General features: G+C 46.3%; 1 protein-coding gene across 1 annotated transcript in view; it reads right to left on the bottom strand.

Moving 5' to 3' along the window:
* Positions 1 to 17018, bottom strand: part of LOC144141153 (ornithine decarboxylase-like) — an 80877-nt gene extending 63859 nt beyond the window's left edge. The window contains exon 1 of the mRNA XM_077672698.1: positions 16851 to 17018. Within this exon, the coding sequence (XP_077528824.1) occupies positions 16851 to 16877 (27 nt within the window). The 5' untranslated portion in view covers positions 16878 to 17018. The remainder of the gene's footprint in view (positions 1 to 16850) is intronic.
* Between the last annotated feature and the right edge of the window lie 2019 nt (positions 17019 to 19037).

Genomic DNA, 19037 nt, shown 5'->3' with positions numbered 1-19037 from the left:
TCAAAATTTTACCTGAGACAAGCAGATATAGTGACCTGTTCTGTAAAGAGCAGCAGCGGCTTTCTTTTCGGCAAGCTGACTAGGGTGAAGGCTGCCGCATGTAATCCGTCGAACAAATATTTGAAATTTTGTGCGCGCACTGACCAGATAAAAGCTTTGCGTAGCATATGTGTGGCATAATTGTAGAATCTACATTAGACACCGGTTGAGACGACCTAGGTTAGGACGAACTTCATGCTCAAGATAAACAAAACTTTCACTCTTTTCTAACCCTAGCGATGCAAAAAAACCTCCTAGAATTTGATGGTCCCGTCGAGTTCGTCTGGGGGAAGGCCGGAATTCATCAGCATTTATTTCTGGTTGCAACCAAATTTATGTCCCCACGCGTCTAGAGACTATTTTGAATGATGACCGTCGACAAATGAGTGACTATGATATTCCTCAGCATCATCATCGGCCTGCTCAGGTCCACTGCAGGACGAAGGCCTCTGCCATTGACCTCCAACCGCTCCTATCCTGTGCTAATCGAGTCCACTCTTTACCCCCGAAATTCCGCATTTCATCCCTCCATCATGTTGTCGGCCTTTAGACCCATCTCTCGGTATCCACTCTGTTACCCTAATTGTCCACCGGTTGTCGGGTCGTCTCATACATGGCCAGCCCAAGGTCATTTCTTTTTCTTTATTTGAACTATGACATCGTCAACTCTAGTTTGTTCTCTGATCCATGTAACTTGTTTCTTGTCCCTGAGTGTTATTCTTCACATTATTCGTTCCATGGCTCGTTGAGCCGACCTAAGTTTGCATTCTAGTTGTTTAGTAATGCGCCAAGTTTCAGCTCCCTATGTCATTACCGGGAGTATGCACTGGTTGTAGATTTTTCTTTTGAGTGACAGAGGCAGCTTACTTTTCATTATTTGGGAGTGCTTGCCGAGTGCTCCCCTGCTCATACCTATTCTGCGCCGGATTTCTCCCCCATGGTTGGGGTTGGGGTACCATCTTTTCGAGGTAGTTATATTGTGTTACTTCCTCTAGCGTTTCGTCTCCTAGGCTGAAAAAGACGTTCTTGGCATGCTTATTCCTCATTACTTTAGATTTATTTATATTTATTTTGAGCCGTGCTTTCTGATTGTAGTTTCTGAAGCATTATTTGCATGTGCTCTGAAGTCTCACTCAGCAAGACTATGTCGTCCGCAAACCTCACATGGCTCAACTATTCCCCGTTTATTCTTAAAACAATGTTTTCACAGTCGAGCTTTCTAAATACCCCATCCAGACACAAATACCCCATGCTGTGAATAGTTTTGGAGAGATGGTACCTCCCTGTTTTACTTCCTTACGGATTGGAAATTTATAGATTTGCTTGTGGAGGGCTATCCTGCTCGTGCATCTCCTATATATGTCTTCTAAAAGTCTTATGTAGGTTTCCTCTATTCCCTGGTCTTTTTGTGCTTCTAAACCGGCATCGGTGAGTATGGAATCAGAAGCTTTCTAGTAATCTATAAATTCCACGTGAAGGGGTTTAGTGCACCCGGCGGATTTTTCTATCACTCGGTTGACGACATGGATGCGATCCATGGTTGAGTACCCTTTCCTAAACCCGGCCTGCTCTCTGGGTTGACGTGAATCCAGGGTGTCACCTATGCGGCTAATTATTATTTTGGTAAACAGCTTGTAAACAACGGAGAGTAGGCTGATAGGTCTGCAATTCTTGAGGCCCTTTGGATCTCCCTTCTTATGCATCAGAACAATGTTGGCATTTTTCAGGGTATGGGCACTTTTTTGCATCTTCAAGCATTCCGACAATAGTACAGTGAGTTTTTCCAGAACAATATCTCCTCTCTCCGTCAAGAAATATACGATTATGCCGTCGTCACCTCAAGCTTTTCCTCTTTTCATCACCTTGACACCCTTTCTTACCTCCTCTTTAGATACTAGTGGCACATCGCAAGGTAAGCCTGTACTCAGCAGTATCCCCTGGTATAACATCGCTGGCATACAGTCTGGTGTAGAATCATTCTGCTGCGTTTATTATCTCGTCCAAGTTGTGCGTTATGGCACCCTGCTCTATGTGAGTGCGTGCAACCTGTGTTTGCTGATGGCTAGCTTTCTCTTAGTTGCTTTCAAGCTTCCCCTTATTTCCAGCATTTCCCCGACCACTGCTATGTTACACATACGCACGAATGTATTTCGTTTTCTTTCTTTTAATCAGCTTCGACAAATCGGTCAATTCAATCCGATCTGCCCTACTTGAAACTTTCATGTTCTTACGTTTGGAAATTAGTTCCTTCGTGTTTTTAATTAGTTTTCCTGTTTGCTCTCTACATGTTGCTTCTCCCGCAGCTGCTGCTGAGTCACTGATTGCCGATATTAGTTTGTCATTTAGCCTGTCTACTCTGACTTCGTCCTGCTCTTTCCAAAGCGAGAATTTTTTAAAGAGTTATATTAACCTCCTCAGACCTTTTGTCCCCCCACAGGGACATTGGTTCACAGGCGACGAAAACTACAACGGCTGTTGCAGCGGAGAGAACCAATGTCCCTCTAGGAGGACAAGGTCTGTGGCGCCATCTACCTTGAGCTCGGCGAAATTTCTCTTTCCCGCTCGGAGAAAACATGGCGGCAATCAGCGCCAGCACGTTTTATGCGAGACGGCGAGGTAAGTCGCTTTATCGTTGGTCATAACGCTTTTAATTTAAACAAATTGCAACGGAGTGTAAAGATTTAATGCCTGGAGAACACATTGACACAGTTTCGAGAAAAACATTGACTTTATTGGGACCTTCGCAGCTAATTAAATTTAGTGTCCTCGCACAGGGACATTGGGTTCATGTGCGTGTTTATTTTGAAGTCAGATGGCCGACTAGCACATTCTTTTTTTATGAAAGTTTACCAGTGGGGATTTAATTCTAACTTCCCATTGCTTTGTAATTTTAGGCTTGTCCACCAAGAAGGCAGACGAAGTATTGCAAACAATTTGCGACCGGGAAACTTCCGATATTTCGGACTCCGAGAATGAAGACGACGTCGACGACGTGAATGCCGCGTATGATTCCGACACTGAGGAGTATGCTGGTTCATCTGCTGAGAGTGACGACGACGGCTCCAGCGGCGCAAGCATTTCGCAAAGGCGTCCTCTGTGGAAGGCAGCAAATTCTTCACCAGCAAACAATGTGCCTGCTCTCGAGACGGGGTGTGTTTTTTCGGAAACTAGATTGGAGTTCTCGCCTGCCGACTACTACAAGCAGTACGTAGATGACAACATGCTCGAAAAAATGGCCGAGAAAACAAACCAGAGAATTCTGAGAGAGCGTGGAATCATATCTAAAATCACTGGTCAGGAAGTTAAACAGTTTCTGGGTTGTTCCATGCTGATGGGAGTGATTGGCTATCCAAGAATACGATTTTTTTGGAAGAAGGGCCTGGCTGTTAGCTCAGTAGCGGACACCATGCCACGGGATCGTTTTTTCTTACTGCGATCTAACCTGTGCTGCCAACTTGACGATGACGTAAGTGATGACGAAAAGAAGAGCGAGAGACTTTGGAAGGTTGCGCCTTTCGTTGAGATGGTGCGAAAGGGCTGCTTGGGCATGGAAAGGCCTAACTGCTTCTGTGTGGATGAACAAGTCATCCCATTTTCAGGACGCTGTCCTATGAAGCAGTATATCCCTAACAAACCAAATCCTGTGGGCCTGAAAAACTTTGTTCTCGCAGGAAAGGACGGGTTGATTTATGATTTTGCAATTTACAAAGGCAGAGAGACGTTTCCAGACTTTGGCCTTGGCATATCGGGTAACTCAGTCTTGAAGCTGGTTGAGACAGTGCCTGCGTGCTCCACGCTTTACTGTGACCGTTGGTTTTCTTCGGTCGGTTTGATGGATGAGCTCATGAAGAAGGGCATTTTTGGCACCGGCACTCTGATGAAGAACAGAATGCCAAAAGAGGCCCATTTCACAAATGACAAAGATTTGTTGAAGAAACCTCGGGGCACTTCGGAGCAGCGACTGCGACAAGACAGCACGCTTGCATGCACAAAATGGGTCGACAAAAAGCCCATTGTGATGCTGTCGGCTGCCTTTGGAGTGGAGCCTGAAGATAAGTGCAAAAGATGGTGCAAGAAAGACAAGAAGTTTCTGGATGTCCCGCGCCCATCCGTCATCAGAAACTACAATGCAAATATGGGTGGTGTTGATTTAGCTGACAGAATGCTCTCCCTGTATGCTCAAAGGAGCCGCACAAACAGGTGGACACTGCGTACAATTCTTCACATGTCTGATCTTGCTTGCGTAAACAGCTGGCTTCAGTACAGAGCAGACAAGAAGGCAGAGGGCGTCCAAAGAAAAAGCATTCTGGACTACCTTGATTTCAAGCTTTCCGTGGCAGAAGCATTGATATGGCAGAAGGTGATCGCAACTCGTCAAGACGACGAAGATGACGTACAGATCCCGCCAAGAAAGAGGCCAAAAGCTCTGCCATCAGAAAATTTCCGCAAAACAGACGCACTTCATTTGCCAATGAAGGACGACCTGCCAAATGGAGCAAGGTGCCGGAACGCTGGATGCAGCATGAAGACACGCCACAGATGTGCTCGGTGCGACGTGTACCTTTGCATAGAAGTTGGCAGAAACTGCTTCTATGAATTCCATTCGTGAGTTCTGTCGCAAAGGAATTGCGCTGATAGCTTGACTCACTAGTGTGTGGGGTTAAGAACACCCCAAAAGTGCTATTGTTGTGCTCTAAATGTGTCACCAGAACTAATAAAATCAATTTAATCTCTCTTTCTCTAAAGCTCATCGTCGAAACAGTTATTTGCGGCCCTCTCCAAATACGCAAAAATGTATACGTATTTCTAGCCATGCCTAAGGATAGACCCAGTGTCCCTGCAGGGGGACAAGCAATTTCTTGTTGTTAGGCTTTGCGCACATTCAAAATAATTTTTTTGTGGGTTCTATGCAACACAAAAGTAAGTATAAGAACTTGGTCAAAGTTATTTCTTCGTGCCATTATTCTCGGGTCTGAGGAGGTTAAACTTCTGCGATCTAACTCTGACTGATTTCATGCGGGGTTTCTTAGTTTGCATGAGTTTATTCTTTTTCTTCACGGATTCAGCCTTATCTTTCATATAACCATTCTGTGATCGCTACTCCGAATCTTACTTAGCGCCTCCACGTCTTGGACGATACCCGGGTTGTCACTTAGAAAGAAATCAATTTCGTTTTTGGTTGTACCACCGGGACTTTTCCAAGTCCATTTCCTATTATTTCGTCTGTACAAGAATGGGTTCATTAACCTCAGTTTATTTCACTCGGCAAATCCAACCAGTGTATCTTCTCGACGGTGGCGGTAGTATATCACAAAGTTTCCCACTGACCTCTCTCCCGTTTCTTCTTACCGACCTTTGAGTTAGTCTCCAATTACAATCTTGAACTGCGTTGTTGCCTTCTTTATTGCTGATTCGACATCCTCGTAGAAGTTATCTACGGCTTCATCATCATAGCTGGGTGTTGCCGCGTAGGCCTGCACTATCTTTAACCTGTGTCGCTGGGTTTGCTTGATCACGATAGCCGCGACTTTCTCGCTAATGCTGAAAAACTCTTCCACTTCTCCTTCTACTCCTCTGGTGATTAAAAATTTCACCCCGTGTTCTTTCTTCTCTTAGGGTTCTCAGTAGCACAGAATATGCCCGCTAGTCAGCTCCATGGAGCCTTCTGCTGTCCTTGTAAGTCCGCTTAACCCTATGCTATCCCGCTTAACGTCCGGGAGCTCCTGTAGTAGTACAGCTAAGAATCCCTCGCTAGACATAGTGCGTGCGTTGAATGTTGCCAGGGTCAAGTTCCAATGGCGGCCTGTCCGGAACCGTAGTATAATATTAACGGGCGTTTATTAATGCTACGACCAACAGAAGAAGACCCCAGGCCCTGCGTCGTTCTGACAGGTTTTCTTCGGCAGCCGCTCTCTTCCGGTGTCCGAAAAAGACTCCCCAATTCTCCCTTTCTTCTGTTGAGGGCTCGAGTCTCTCACCGCCCTACAGCAGCGCGGTTCCGACAAACTGTCCTTGGCCCAGCTTAATTAAGCCTCGACCTTCTGTCCCTTAAATCGGCTTCGCACACACATGACCCTTTTTTACGGCCCGACGTCCAACGAGCTGTGAAAGCAATCACGGCTCTTCGGCCTTGTTTCCCCACCAAATGCAAGGCGACACCGACACGGAGAATGAACGTTCGGCACGCGGCCCAGGGCCCTCACGCAACAGAGTCCTCCCCTCAGTAAAGTAACGCGCCGAGGCTGCGTCCTCCGATGCAGGGTCGAAAATAGAACGCTCAGGTGCTGTCCTCCACGAACACTCTCGTGCTCACACCGCACTCAAACTCGCACAAAAACAACGCATGCCTACAGTGCCCCTTGCGACAGCGCTGCCAGAATATTCACAGAAACCCTTCTTGCCTATCCCTTTGGTATTCAGCTCCCGGCAGGATAAGGTAGCATGAAGCCTGAACACAAAGTAAAACTTACAGCTTAAAAACACACCTCAGCTGCAGTAAACAAGCACATGTAAAACGGCTTTCACTTTGTTAGAAACCTGTACTCACCACATTACAATGCTTGTTTTTGGCGCCCTACTTTTAATTAACTTTAATTCAATTTAATTTAATTAAAGTTATACTCTTGAAGATGAAAGCTCCATCTGAGATGTCTACCAGTATTATCAGACTTTTCCTTCAGCCACGAAAGGGGACAATGGTCTGTCTGTAAGTTGAATGTTTTCCCCTGACTATAACAAGCTAGCTTTTGGATGCCCCAGACGATACACATGCACTCCTTCTCGAATGTGGTGTACACTCGGTCTCAATGGCGTGAGTTTTCGACTGAGGTACAGCACGGGCTGTTCGTCAATTATTTGCTCAATCCGTGACAGAACGACACATACCCCATGGTAAATAGTGATAAACTTGATCATTTGTTATCGCGTTTAGCCTCCTGTAGTCGGCGCCAGGGCGGGGCGCTTTCCCGTGCGTTTCGACACGACATCAAATGAGAGCAATATTCGCTGTAACCTTGCCTTATAACGCAAATTCTGATTAACATCCTGTTGATCTCCGCTTTCATTATCTCCGACTGCTTCGGAGACTCCCTAGCGGCTTTTGATTTGAAATGCACTTCGGAGGTGAGCTCAATATCATGCTTGACCAAATGTGTTTTCCCTGGCTGTGCCGCAAAACATTCGACGTATTCCCACATAGCAACTTCTAGATCTAGCACCTGTTCATCTTCTAAGTCATTTTTGTCAACTGTGCCACGCACGCTTTCATTTACAGGCGGATTCCCTTTGCGCCCGCAACTGGGAACCTCGACCTCGACCGAAGCCCCACCTCGACCACCGAGGTGTTGAAAGCAATGCTAACGATTTCTGTTCTTTCAAAATTGGTTTCATCAATTGTACATGGTAGACTGTTTCTTCACGCCTCCTTTCTGGTAGTCTCAGAGAACAGTTCACGGTGGACAAATTCCGCTGGTCAGCCCCAGTAAACCTCAAGACGATTCTGCCTATTCGGACGCAGGATCATCACTTTGTCCTTCTTTGCGAACAACCTGCTCTTCGGATTTCGGTCACAATAGAACTTCGATCCTTTGTTGGCAGCTTACAAGTGTTTTCTCAACAATTTACGGGTCTGTTTTATTTTCTGCAGGAGTTCTACTACATCGCCAACAAGAGTCCGATCAGCACTTTGATCCCCTCGGAAAGTTCTGTAATAAGTCTCAGGGGGGCCCGAAGATTTTGTCCGCTCCCTAACTCGTCAGGGGCGCATCCTGTTCCCCCGTGCGGCACCGCTCCAAAGCAAACAATGCGCCCTGAAGGCGGCGGTCCCAGTCCCCTTCCATTTTATAACACAACGCCTTCAACATTTTTATCAGCACAGCATGTCGTCGTTCCAAGCTGTTGCTCTGAGGGTGATAAGCCCATCAGCAGAACATCCTGATTCCACATTTTACGATAAAAGTGGTAGCACCCTCGTGAAAGTCGTGTCTTGCTCTGAATGTATTTTCCCAAAAAATCCCAACTCGAACAATATTCTAAGGAAAGCCTCTACCACTTAGATAAAAAGGTTATGGCCCCCGGCAACTTGGTTGCGTGGCACAGTAGCGTCAGCAGGTAACTGTGCCCCGAAATATTCTTGGAAGTGGCCCCAGAACAGCCACGACTGCTTGGTAGAATGCTCGGAAATGTTACGAGCGCTCACCATCAGGGCCTTACACCTATCAGTCGGCATGGCCACCCTTCGGCGGGCGTGGCATGTTGACACAAACTCCTGAACGGCTTAGAAACAACCTGGTTAATGACATGAATATGGTAACCTCTATTTTGTGTTGTTTATGCCCAAACAGCTTGCCCACCTATGGTTGTGACACAGCGCGAGTGAACCCATTCGATACCATTCCGCGCCACTATTTCATCGCATTCTGTGCTGCGCTGTCTTCGTACTTGCGATACAGAATTCCATGTTTTTCTTACAAGGTGACATTCTTAGATGGTACACGTTGCTTTGAGTTGATTTCCAGAACCTGCAGGGTCGGATCACTCTGCTGCCTCGCTGTAAAAGATTGCCGGTGAATAATCAGCACGTTTTTGCAGTCGTTCACAGCCGGTGCTGCCACCCTCACTGATCATATGTGATGTTCCGCGTTCTGAATCCTGTACAGCCCTTGAGTCACCTCGTAAATTTCTCATATCTCAGGAAGAGAAACACTAGCTCCTGCTAGCGCAGCCATCTCGTACAAACTCTCCGATTCGTCTACGTACACCCCACTTGGCTTACAGCTTTAACGTTGCTCATTTGCAAGTTTCCACGCCTTAGATCGTGTCAGTGGCGTTACTCGAGCGTTTGTGAAGGCGCCTGAACTTTCGTTCAGCAACGCCTCTCAGCTGTTCGAGAACACGTAAGGATAAGCTTTCCGGCCATTCGTTTGAAACTCCGGCAATAGTCTCCAGGACCCCGAATGGTCCTTCGAATTGAACCTCTGTTCTAGTCAAGCATACTGAATCCTCGCTGATTGCCGGTCTACCTCGTGCGCACCCTGACACGTAGTCTTCCGCTCTCAAGAACCTTGCCTGGACCACAGCCAGTGCAGCTGCATAATCCCTATGCAAACTTCATTTCTTGCCATTTACCGTGACATCCTTTGGGTACGATTTAACCAGGTCGTGGTTGTCTAGATGGCTTCTCACACAGGCAAAAGCCGGGCTCTCATCCTAGACGAAACCTCCTGGAGCGGCTAGCGTATGAGGCCAGACGGGAGCAGGATGATTCGTGAGAGAGAAAGTGAATAAACTTTATTTAATGAGAAGAGTCAAGCGGGCGGTTTCCTCAGTTCAGGACCCCGTTGTAGCGTCCAGCCACCTCAGCCCGGTGGATCAGCCGAAGCTGCTCTTCGAGGCTAGAGCTGGGCAGCACTTCCTCCCACTGCTCTACCGAAAGATTAGATATCCGGGAAAGTGAGGGGTTAAGCTGGCACTCCCACACTATGTGATACAGGGTGCAGGGCGCGTTGCAGAATTGGCACTGTGAGTAGTATGTTGTTGGCCAGAATAAGTGGAGTTTGGTCGGGTGGGGGAACGTGTTGGTTTGAAGGAGACACCAGGAGCGCTCCTTTGCCTTGTTGAGGGAGGGGTGGCCAGCGGGTAGCATAAGCCAACATAAGCCACCTGTAGAATTGGGTCACCTCCTGGTATGAATTTACGGGGATCGCTGTCTCTAGCCAACTTTCTCGCGGCGCTCGGCTCGTAAGACCGCGAGCAGTCTCAAGAGCAAAGACATTATCCCAGAGGGAAGCGTGAGCTTGTGTCCAGACAATCGACACCCTTTTCTTCGGAGGGTTCTGGCCGAGGATCTTCATGGCGATGCACGAGATGCGGCCTTGGAGGTAGCTCCTACACGCTGACTGTGAATCCGTGATTATCACTTCCGCTGGGGTTTGCGTTATTGCCAGCGCAATAGCTACCTCTTCGGCCTGTAGCATCGAGACTTTGTTGAGAGTGACGCTCGTGGCGTGGCTATCCTTTTTCGTCACAGTCGCTACCATGGCTCCTCGTCTTGCATAATCTGCGGCGTCCGTATAATAAACCATATCGTTTGAGCCGTAGTTTTTCTCCAGGGCTCTAACTCGCGCCTCTCTCCGATCCTCGTGGAACTGCGGGTGCATGTTTCTGGGCAACGGGGCCACTCTAATGTTTCGGCGTAGGTCGCGAGGGGTGTCTACTGTGGTTTCAAGAGGGCGATCAGGGATGTTTATGCCCAGTCTTAGCAGAAGGGCCCTGCCTGCATCCGTTCCTTCTAGCCGGTAGCGCTGACTGAGCAAGTGGCCCTCAATCAGCTCGTCCACAGTATTGCGCACCCCAAGCTTGAGCAGGCGATCCATGGAGGTGTAGGGGGGCAGACCCAGGGCTTGTTTATACGCCTTCCGCAAGAGCGTATCTAACTTGTTCTTCTCTGCCTTGTTTAGTAGTGCATAGGGCGTCACATAGCAGATTGTCGACACGACGAACGCTTGGTCAAGGCGAAGCGTATCCGCCTCCTTCATGCCTCTTCCCTTGGTCGTGATCCGACGGAGCATGTGGGCAATCTGACAAGTCGTGTGTTCCAATTTCCTTATCATCGTGGTGTTCGCGCAATCTGCTTGAATTATCATACCTAGAATCTTCACTTGCGGAGACGGGGTGATGGTAGCACCGTCCAGCGTGATCTCCATCGAAGGAACATCTGTTTGCCTACCGCCCTTTCGGCGCACTAGAAGCAGCTCAGATTTTTCTGGGGCGCACGAGAGTCCACAGTTCTTAGCATACTCGTTCACAGTATCAGCCGGCATTTGGAGATGGTCCTGAATCTCCCCAACCAAGCCCATACCGGTCCACACCGTGATATCGTCGGCGTAAAGACCGTGGTGGAAGCCCGGAATCGACACCAGTTGTTTAGGCAGGCCGATGAGGGCAATGTTGAATAGGATGGGGGACAAGACCGCTCCTTGTGGCGTGCCGCGTCCGCCGGTGCGAGTCGGTTGTGTCTGAATGTCTCCAATCTTGAGGGTGGCTTGGCGCCCGGAGAGAAAGTCTCTGACGTAGGTGTATGTGCGACTGCCACACCCGAGCTCGTTCAGATTAGTGAGTATGGCTTCATGGCTGACGTTGTCAAAGGCCCCTTTTAAATCTAGAGCCAGGATGCCCTTAGGTGTGTGGGTGTTGGCCCGTTCTATGATGTCCTCCTTCAGTTGCAGCAACACATCTTGCGTCGACAGGTGCTGTCGGAACCCGTACATGGTCGGTGGGAACTGCTTTGTGTCTTCGAAGAAGTTCTGCAGGTGGTTGTGCACGACGTGTTCGGGCCGCTTTCCGATACACGACGTGATGGATATTGGCCGTAGGTTTTCGATGCCGAGATGTTTGGTTGGTTTAGGTATTAGGCGCACCTCAGCGGATTTCCATTCAAGTGGAATGGCTCCTCTTTCCGAGCACTGATTGTAGTAGCCTGTGAGGCATGCTATAGAGGGTTCGTCGAGGTTGCCCAATGCTTTGTTTGTGATTTGGTCCTGACCTGGCGCGGTATTTTGGTGGATCTTCTGAAGCGCAGCTTTCACCTCAGCCAACCCGCAATTGGACGATTAGCGATTCCTGTCAAGTCAGGTGAGAGGCAGGACTGAGATCCCTCCAATTCAAAAAAATTTAAGCCCCACGTTTCACGCCGGGAGATGTAAGATTACAGCGGAATCTCTTCACGCTAACTATGTAGTTAAACAAGACGTTCTGTACACGAAAGCTGCAAGGTATGTAAGCAGAGTGGCATACGTATCAGTAGCGGTCACGGAAGGTGGTTCTCCGGTGACGTACTGCAAAATCGGTGGGGTGGCGGTAGCAGGAGCTGAAAGATGGCCATAGAGCTTGTTGCTGGCCAGAAGGGGGTGAAGGAAGTTATGAGTATTTATTACATCCGTATTATAAATCCCCCTCGAATTGAGCCCCAAGTCGAAAAGGTCCTTGAAAGTGATTTTCGCATGCGAAAGCATTGTGGTATTCCCTACTCAGCCGAGGCGAGGGAACACATGGAGTGGACAACAGACTCAGACTGCGGCGATAAAACTGCGCTGAGAAATTACAAATCGCGAATAGTGACAGAAATTACCGTCGATATATTATGAAGGGCAGGATGATCCATTCAAAAAGTGGAATAGCTGATTGCGTGTGTAACCTGAACGTGAATTTTTGTTTTACTGTTCAAAGAAAAACAAATTCGACAAGGGCTGTTAAGAAGGGCTTGCGTACGGGCTCAGATTTCAGAGTTCAGATTTCAGATTACAAGAGTTCAGATTTCATTTTTTATTCTTTTTGTAACAATAAATTCGCTGGGGCAGGAACAAACCGCCGCTGTGAATAAGCTTCAATAAATTATTGACATTTTTCTGAGAACAGGAGCACAAAATATTTCGAAAACATATGGTTGAAAGTATGGATGCACCTGCGGCTTTACGTCCCTTTAGGGCTTTACGCCCAAATTTCATTTTTTCGAATTTCGAATTTTCTTATGCCTTTTTTGTAAAGAAAATGCCCTGGGGCACAAAGAAACTGCTGCTGTGAATAAGCTCCAAAAATTACGCGTATTTCGCGGAGAACAGCAGCACACGTATGTAGTGCACCACGGCTTCACGACCGTTGGGAGCACCCGCGAGCCCAGCGGACAACCGCTTGAAATGCGTGCGCTTGGCAAACGGCGATTGAGCTCTGAAGGGCTTCCTCAAAGCCATGACCAGCGTGTGACATAGTGTATGGGTACATAGTGTTATGTGCAATAAGCTTAAAAAATTACAGCGGAAAGGATGCCCATACCAACTCAGTATTTTCCGGAAAGCATTTATTGTAATAATTCTTCCAACCTTCTCAGCCCATACAATGAATAGCGTAAGTGTTGCAGATATCAGCAAGGATGGCGTCCTTCCATTAGTGTTTTAGGAATTTCTGCTCCAGAAATCACTGAATGCAGCGTTCTTTTTGAACATGGATTTGGAATAAGAGGAAAAATCTACGGCGTACGGGTACTTGTCAAAAATGTTATTGTGGTGACGTGGCTGATGCAGCTTTATGATGATGAACACGGTTTCTGCTTTCCATTATACGTCGCAGCCTGAACAAGTATAGCTTTCTTTGTGCGGGCGGAAAAATCATTCCCTACCATGCAATTCCCAGAAATAAGTTGCACTCCCCGATATTGGTTCCGGAATTACAGTGCCAGTTCTCAGAATTTATGAAGGCTAAGTTGCCGTAACCTATCAACCAATGAGGCCGATTTGGTGCATTTGATGATTACGTGCTCCCAACTGCAGAAACACAATTAACTAAAAAAAATTAGGACGCTCCCGTTGGTATACGTAGGGGCTAGGAAATGACTATAGAAAATCCGTTGCAAGGTGACAAATGATTCTCCTATTGAGCAACGAGACTTCTGCCATATAATTTTTGTTGCCTTTTGAATGATGCCATCACACTTTCAATATAAATTAGGAAATAACATTGCAGTCAATAGGCGAACACAGGGCTCATTAATGATCAAACTAATATCTTTTTCATAAAACGCAATATTACGAAATGCTGCCCGTGATTTTTAAAAATATTTTGGATAGGCTCCCGCTGCACAGAAGTAGCTGCACCCAGTATAATATTTTTTGCTTTACCTATCAAGCGCGTAAGCAGTATAAGCACACCTCGCCGAAATTCCCAGATGTAGTAAAAAAATATTCGCCCGAGGTTAAACCGCCCAACCCCCGTGAATCGCCCTGAGTTTAACCCTTTGGTTCCTGTTATCGTCATTTGTCGACACAACACAAAATATCTTCTACCGCCTTCAGAACAAGACAAAACTGATAGTTTTCTGGGCAATGGTTTTGCAAGAATGCCTATTGCGATGCACATCACTATTGTTGTGCTTTCGCAGAGCTGGACCACATTAAAAGCAAGGTCCAATAACATGGGTTATGGTAGTAAAATTTGCTGTCGGGCTAGGTGGTTCATGATTCCACAAAAAAAATTTGCGCAGACCATTCGACAGAAGACACAGAAATACCACATAAGAGCATCGCTAGTCCCGCGTGGTCTTTCTGTCTCTTCTAACCAATTCTTTGTGCTCAACTCTTTCTCGAACAAGGTATGGCGACGGGCGGGTAAGGAAACTGAAATCCCTGTTTGTCAAAATGTCTATAAATCGGTTACTGCTGCTTCCTCTGCCAGCTTTACATTTTTTGTGGTCTCACGGTATTGTAGTTTTTAAACCACAAAAAATCTCCTTAAAAAACCTGCAAGCAAAGTTTTGAATTGCTATTGACTTAATGACTGTCACGCCTGTAAATTCTTAAATACTTGCTCTATCAGCGTAATCGTTCATTTCTGTGCTTCTGAGGTCCGAAAGTGTGCGAAAGTATTCAGAAAACACCTTCCGCTTGAAATAAAAGTTCCAGGGCTGAAAGGGGTCAGCATCAGCCCTTCATCAGATTTATATCAGCTGGAGAGACGACATGGGTAGGCGTCACGCTTGGTCCCCACGTCACACTTTCAGGTCAAACGTCGCCAAGCCCTAATTGGAAAAGTACTCATGGTACTCAGTGTGCGTCACTGTACGGATACAGGTTGACGTCGTCTGACTTCACAGCGAAACGTCAGAACTGAGCTTCGGTGCAAACCGGACAGTTGATGCTGTTGGGTCTATGCCATATAGCGAGAGATTAAACGTACCGCAAAGATGTGTTGGACTTCCTTTGATAAAGGGAATTGTATCATACCGCAGCACGCGTTGCTGTACACGCTACAGGGCGTGACTTATGCTCGGGACATGTACCAGACAATTAGTGGATCAGGAATGAATTTCTTCCTTTAAGAAATCGCCGCAAAAGGGCTTCATCACAACGAGTCAGAATGACAAATCAGCGTGGCAAAATGGGCGAATTTGGCGAATTACGAGCGTCGGCTTCACGGTTAGGCTTTGCATTAGGCCTCACGTCAGACCTCGCAAGGTTAGGCATCACAAGGTTAGGCTTCACGTTACGAGTTCCAGCATGCGATTAGAATAAAAAACATCCGCGAAAGGAGTGCATGGGCGTAGTTTCAAGAAGCAAGTCAGATATCACGTCTCAGCCACTAGACATCGTCGACAGTATGTATAAGTTATCCAACCCCTACTTTCAGGAGTTTCTATTGTTACACCGAGAAAAGGAAAAGTAAAATCGTAAGCAAAATCGTTAGAGGTTTTGTAGAGATAGGGTTAGGCCTCAGATGCCATGTAATGGTCTTTAAGAAATGAGCGACAGCAACTGCCCAGACGTTTATGGATTTTCATCATCAAACCTTATGTCCAAATGCCTAAAGGTTAACATGTCTGTCTATGGGCAAATTACGAACAATCCCTCTTACAACTTTTCTTCACAGTATACTGTACGGTTGGGGCGTGGCCCGAGGGTTTTTAAAAGCACCGCACGTAATCCCCAGATATGCTGTGGCCAAACAGTTTTGAAAATTTGGTTAGCCCCCCCCCCCTTTTGTTCTAGGTAATGGTGTTTTACTTTTGGTTGATGTATGCTTTACGCAAGAAAACATTAACCACACGTGCGTAAATTATACAACAGCGTCATCGTTTGTTTCAGAGTGAAACAGAGCGAAGCATTTTCCAAGATGATTGTATATTATCATTTAAAAATGGAGGAAAACTCTTTTGTTACTTTAAATATTTTTACTGACAGAGTAAGACCACAAACACAATTGGCCTAGAATCGAGGACTTCTGGCTTAACCTCTCGCAACCCAGACTGCTTGACTGTAGGGAAGCAGCGTCCTTTACGTTTACATTCCGCGAATGAAACCTGTATGAGGCTAGCGGTATGCCAGCCTGCTCAAAAAATGCGGAGATCTGTGCTTAGAAACCGGCGCAGAAAAGCCGTAAGTATTTTTTTTTTGCTCTTCTTAGCAATTATTAGACTGCATTTTCTGCAAGCAGTCGGTTTTCTGTTTCTTGAGTGTGACTTCCGAAATTTTCCGCACTCATTCGTTCCCACAGTCAGGAACAAAAGTTCCTAAAAAAATAGATTTTTTTTTCAGCCTCCTTCATGGCAACCACATTTATGCCCGAATTTTCCCATCACGCTTTTTAATGTGTCAGTACCTTCTTTTAGAAATTGTACACAAGGATAACGCCAGATCACACAAGCCTGAACAGCTTCAGCTTCACTGTTGGCTCCGAAATGTTTTTTTTTATTTTGGAAGATAAAAAAAGGAGCCTGGAATGCGGGGTGCTCTGAAAAAAGCGTGTTCCGGAAACAAATCTCTTTGTTTCCGGAATATGTGTTCGCATTCTGAGCAATACAAGCGACAAATGAAACCCTTTACTGCCTCTCTTCACCCTTAGGTTCCTTTGGCGATTGGTATGCACTAGGGCCAAAATGCCACGCATACTACAAATGTTAGTTACGTGTTGCGCCTGCATTGCTTGCTCGTATATTCCAGGCACTCATCCTGCAGAACTGCAGCTTCCTTCATTTTGACACAATTCTCAAACATAAAATTTTCAATATTAGTAAATCCATTGACTTCCTCGTTCATCTCTAATTACCGAATCAGTCCATAATCAGATCTTACGAGACGCATTCTTGCGAGACGCATCTTGCGAGGCCCAGCCGTTGCTGCCGGTGTACCGGAGGGCCCCATATTTAAGAGAGTACCTTAAGTTCACAGGTATTTAGTGACATCTTTTCAGGTATTTCGAAAATTCCAGTGGTAGTTTTACTTTATCTTAAGAAACCTTAATCAGTAAGAAATTGAAGGGACACTTACCGAAATGTTCTTATACTCCTGTGGCATCACTACATGCGGTGAAAGTCAAACGTAAAAAGTTCAGTGTGTCTCAGGCCAACAATGGTGGGCAGTTTTAAGCCGTACAGGAAGGCTCTCGAAGTACGGAGGTGTTCTCTCTTCGTGTACTGCAGTACGTCTGCATTAATACAGTCTGTCTGTCTGCGTTCAGCCAGCGCCCTCCAGCAACAGAACACCTGTCACCTTTAAGCTCTGTTTGCGTGTTTTGCGTATGTTTTTGGCCGGTCGAGACAGTTCACGACCGCTTACACGCCTGTAATGCGAACCGGCCTCAATGTCCCCTATGACAGGTTGTGCGGGGAGCGCGAGATTTTTTCGTTTAAACTAAAAGTCACGTGAACGAATGCCAAGAGAAACTGCGTTGAACTTTTGTACCGTCTAAACGTAGGCACCATAACCCGAAATATACAAGAAATTGCGTTCGCTCATGTGCTGCTTCGAAACGGAATATAGTGGCGAAGTGTGAGCAGTAAAGTACTGGTATACATAGTTAAAACAGTGATTACCATAGTAACCTAAACATACATATTTATAATCTAACTCTTACTGCGACCTACGCTATTAGTTATCTCGAATTATAAGCGAAGCGCTTTGCTCTTTTTAATGATTTCGTGGGGAATCACTGCAGAGCTTTTAGAAAATAAAATACTATTTAAAATGTTTTATGCATATGCATGTTCCGATAGCGAGCACGTTTACCTTGTTGTGTCCAGCTGATGACAAAGCACAGAAAAAAAGGGAATGTCAGGGCAATGTCAGCATGCCAAAGAACAGCTGTTTTTTGTACGCTAGAGTACAAGTTTTAATTCGATAGCCTTAAACTGTATTTGTCTCGTTGCAGCTGTGTGCAACGAACTTCGTTTCACGGCTGAGTTGACCTCTATTCACAACTTGACATGACCTCAAGTTGGCGTACAATTAGCAAACGTAGCTTTACCCATCAAAACCTTATTAGGGCATGGTAACCTCACTCCTATCAAGTGTTTCTGAGACAGGAATCAGGATTTCACTATGCTTGCAGAGAGTGCTACATTCCACTCTAATTCAAATTTTGGTATTGAAGCCCTCTGCCCTTTTCGGTTTTTGAAAGTTTGAAATTGATCGACAAACTTAAAAAAAAAAACCTCCGTAGAGAAAGGACAACTTTTGACTTCAGTGCTGTCAAAAACATTTCAGATTGATGGACTTATGTGAAATAATGCCACAGGGCGGAGCATAAAACTGAAGGATATATATATATATATATATATATATATATATATATATATATATATATATATATATATATATATATATATATAACACAGAAGAAAGAGTTGGCAGTCAAGAAAACCTCGGAAAGCAAAGGGGAGGATGTGGTAGGTTATTGAAACAGATAAAGAATTTGGAAAGAAAGGAAGTGGAGAAAAAAAGTGGAGAAAAAATGCCCGCCAGGTGGGATCCGAACCCACGACCTCCAGAATACCGGTCGGCCACGGCAGCGATTCTCAGAGGAAGGATTCAGAGGCTCTACAACATAATTGAAAGGCGACGTCCGTTCGATGACACGATACGGTCCGTGGTACTTTGAATGGAGCTTGCTCGACATCCCAGGAGTCGTGGCCGGAATCCAGAGCCAAAAGAGATCATTCGGACAAACTTCTGGGATAGGCGTCGACGCATCATGGCGGTACTTCTGGCGTCCGTGGTCGTCTGACGTAAATGAGCGAGCTAGTTGGCGACACTCCTCCGCACGTTGGGTGACGTCGGAGATTGACGAGGCTTCAGACACGTCGGCACTGTTTGGGAGGATCATTTCAAGCAGGCACGACGGCTCGCGTCCATACACAAGGAAGAAGGGAGACAAACCCGTTGTGGCTTGCTTGGCAGTGTTGTAGGTGTAAGTTGCGAATCCCAGTTGGAATGGTCGGATGATATATACATCACCAGCATGTCCCCCAAGGTGCGTTAAAACGTTCGGTTAAGCCGTTTGTCTGCGAGAGATATGGAGTAGTCGTGCGGTGGATGATGCGGCAGACCTTTAGGAGCTCTTCAAAGACGCCAGAAAGAAAGACACACCCCCTGTCACTGAGAAGTTCCGGAGGAGCGCCGTGACGTAGGATAATGCGGTTGAGTAGAACTGTTGCAACGGCGTCGGCAGTACCGGCA

This window comes from Haemaphysalis longicornis, unplaced genomic scaffold (genome assembly GCF_048455015.1).
Source record: "Haemaphysalis longicornis isolate Haplotype H1 unplaced genomic scaffold, Haemaphysalis longicornis Haplotype H1 scaffold_6, whole genome shotgun sequence".
NCBI lineage: Eukaryota > Metazoa > Arthropoda > Arachnida > Ixodida > Ixodidae > Haemaphysalis > Haemaphysalis longicornis.
This window is presented reverse-complemented; position numbering and strand designations above follow the sequence as displayed.